At 38.6% G+C, this 3,548-nt stretch overlaps 1 protein-coding gene across 1 annotated transcript; it reads right to left on the bottom strand.

The window, feature by feature from the left end:
• Positions 1–577: 577 nt before the first annotated feature.
• LOC149438359 (olfactory receptor 52B6-like) lies at positions 578–1,417 on the bottom strand. Its single transcript, XM_089659864.1, has one exon. It carries the CDS (start codon positions 1,415–1,417, stop codon positions 578–580), a length of 840 nt encoding a protein of 279 aa, XP_089515990.1.
• Between the last annotated feature and the right edge of the window lie 2,131 nt (positions 1,418–3,548).

Consider the following 3,548-nt stretch of genomic DNA (forward strand, 5'->3'; position numbering starts at 1 on the left):
TGATTGAACATATTTAGTTGTTTCCCACTTATAGCTTTTCTCATCAGCATGGCACCAATCAGATTGAAGAGAACCAATCATGGATTCCTGTTGTTCATGTGGTATTTTAATTCACCAATAACGATGTATTGATTTTAAGAGTAAAATGTCCCAAAAACTGAGTTTGTATGTGCCAGTAAATGTAAATAAACATGTTGATGTTGAAATGCACCTTCATTTGGGCTGCGTCACCTTTAACCTCATCCATCTTAACTGCGCTTACCATTTCCCATGTCCTTTGCTGTACAAAATGTGTACTTTTTTAAAAGTTTATAGTGAGGCAGAGAAGATTTAGGGTATAACTTTTTGTCAATGCAGTTATTAAAGTAGAAATCTGTCAATAGTTCCAGTGACAGCCAGGGATTCCCTGAATTCATGATTTAGCTATAAGACAGGAAGTGAACGAAAACCTTCCCAATGGGACACAGAAGGCAAAAACATAAAAGGGGTTATAACTCTTCATATCCTATCTGAAATGAAAATAAACATTTTGCCTTTAGATCTTTTTTTAACAAAATTTATGACCTTGCAGTTGTTTTTAAGAAACATCTTTCCAAAATATCAGTATTTGTACATTTTGGAATATTTTTAACTTTAGAGCTTCAGTCTTTATACCATAGACAATGGGGTTCACAATAGCTGACGTGACAAGTCCAGTGATAGAAAGGAAAACATGAACAAGAATAGAAATTGTCCCGCCATTCGAACGGTATCTTAAAAGAACAAAGAAGACAGCAGTCAAGAAAATGGAACAAGTGATTATGTGTGAGGACAAAGTATGAATGGCTTTTAGGCAAGATGCTTTGGAGACCTTCAGACAGATCAATAATGTCTTCGTGTAGCAATATGTGATAGAGAAAATTGCTCCACAAATGATGAGAAGTGCTTCAACAAGTCCAAAAATATTATTAAACATGGCTGAGTTCCCACAAGCCAGCCTGACAAGGGACATGTTCTCGCAGAAAATATTATTTATATTGATCTCACAGAATTTCAGGTTGGCCGTCATAATCAATGGAACAACAACAATTATGAAGGCTGAAATCCAGATAACAGCTATGTATTTCAGAGCTTTTCTATTTGTCATTAGGGTGGCATATCTCAGTGGGTAGCCTACAGCCAAGTATCGGTCATAGGCCATGGCAGTAAAAGTGAAAATCTCCACAGTAGAAAATGTTTGCACACAGAATACTTGTACTAGACATTCATAAAAGGATATTGTTGAGGATCCAATCAGCAAGTTAATAATAAATTGGGGGAAAACTACTGAATTTCCAAATACACCATTAATGATCAAGTTACACATGAAGATATACATTGGTTCATGAAGACTAGCCTCTATCCATATTACATACACAATCAGACAACATAAAACCATAGTACTCAAATAGAAGATAAAAGCTACAATAGCATATGGAAATCGGAATCTCTCCATCTCTAAGATTCCTAGAAACACAAAAGATGGGCTAACCTTAGTTACATTTTCCATCTTAAATCTGAAGTGAATTGCAGCAAATTCAACATTAATGAGTCTATTTCTCTACAAATGATTGTGTACCATATTATTGAACACAGACCTACAAGCTGTTGGACCAGATCTATATCACATCTGTGACTGCAGGATACTTGCCGTGCTGAGTAGACTTCCTGATGTTTTTATAGGCATTTTTCAAGAAATTACCCAAGAGGATTTGCTCTCCTAAGATTTCCAACTTCATTTTAAGCTGACTAGGACAAAAAAATCAGATACAATGTACCGTATATTGTTTCTATTTATATCTGCCTACAGAAGGTACACACAAGTGCGTTGTGCCAGATGTATGTCAAACAGTATATTAAAATCAAAGTCATGTAATAGTAGTAATAATAACAATTAGAAAAAAAATACTGCATCACTTTCTTCCATCTGAAGTGAGCTTTTGGCTTAAGTACACAGCATAATGCTCTTCTACCCCAAATAGGACAACTAGGTGGGACCCAGGCCCAGTTTTGAAGCATCTGTTTACACCAGGAACTCTTTCTGAAAGTTTAAGGCTACAAGGTCTGATTCCTGGCACAAAGACTGCTTTAATTGGCAAAATGCTGCAGAATAAAATTAACATTAAAATGATGCTTCTGCCTCAGGACTTAAGTGGATGACAGTGGAGGGTTTTCCCTTTTATAAGGTCTGTCAGAGGCATGGTCAGGCTATCAAAGGTAGGGATAAATCTCCTTTAATATTCCACAATGATACGTCCCCCATGGTTGTCCTTAATAGTTCTGGAGATTAGTGGGCAGGAAGAGTATAATCAGCAGCTGATTACATTCTTCCTGCAGCCCTGGCAAATCCCTGAGGAGAAGTGCTCAGATGATGACTGGGAATCTATATAAATACTCGGAGACTGAGAAAAGTCTGGTCTTTTTCACTGAATAAAAGATCACAGCCTATGGGGGCTTTTTGCCTCTTGGGCTATTCTGCCATGTGCCTGTTGGTTGTTGAAGCCTCAGTTGGGCTACCTGAAGGTCTACCTTGCTGAGAGTTGCTGAAGTCTGAGGATCTAGTCTGGTACCACAGAGTGAAAGTATCTATAGGATATTGGAAGAAGGCAACCAATTTTCCAAAGGACATTAGTTACAGACTGGTGAGAGAGATCCTAGAAACAATGTGCTGCTGCCATCCTTCTTATGCTAGAGTCAGTGTATTTAAAGGGGACATTATGGTTAGAGATGAGCGAATTATTCAAAAATTCGATTCGGCTGATTCGCCGAATTTGTGGAATAAATTTGATTCGATGCGAATTTATTCGCTGCGAATTTAACTTATAAAAATGTTTTCTAGGCTTCAGCGAGCCTTTATATTAGTGCAGAACACTGTACCTTTAATTTAAATGCCCTTGGAGTCTGCTGGGGAAGAGAAATAATACTGTCAGTCAGTATGACATGCAGATGAGTGCCGTCGATCTTAGAATCACCGCACACTTCACTCATTTGGGCAGTCACGGGGCCAAAACCAGAGTGTGGAGCCAAAGTTTGGCGGTGGAGGCAGCAGCAATGGGAGGCCATACAGCACCCGCGGCAATAGTGGGCAAATCGGACGATTTTTTGCCGATAAAAAATCTGCGCATGAGCAGTGACCTGCAAGAGGAAGACAAAAAGAAGAAAAAGAAGAAGAGGAAGAGGATGAAGAAGAGGATGAAGAAGAAGAAGAGGAAGAAGAGGATGAAAAAGAAGAGGATGAGGAAGAGGAAGAAGAAGAAGAGGATGAGGATGAGGATGATGAAGAAGAAGAAGAAGAGGATGAGGATGAGGAAGAAGAAGAAGAAGAAGAAGAAGTAGGATGAGGATGAAGAAGAAGAAGAAGTAGGATGAGGATGATGAAGAAGAAGAAGTAGGATGAGGATGAAGAAGAAGAAGAAGAAGTAGGATGAGGATGAAGAAGAAGAATAAGTAGGATGAGGATGAAGAAGAAGAAGAAGACGTAGGATGAGGATGAAGAAGAAGAAGAAGTAGGATGAGGATGAAGAAGAAGA

Source organism: Staurois parvus, unplaced genomic scaffold (assembly GCF_062004578.1).
Source record: "Staurois parvus isolate SC_StPar_1 unplaced genomic scaffold, SC_StPar_1.0 ptg001192l, whole genome shotgun sequence".
NCBI lineage: Eukaryota > Metazoa > Chordata > Amphibia > Anura > Ranidae > Staurois > Staurois parvus.

Excerpts from the sequence above, each read along its gene's own strand:
- LOC149438359 (XM_089659864.1), bottom strand. The coding sequence starts at position 1,417 with ATGGTTTTATGTTGTCTGATTGTGTATGTAATATGGATAGAGGCTAGT.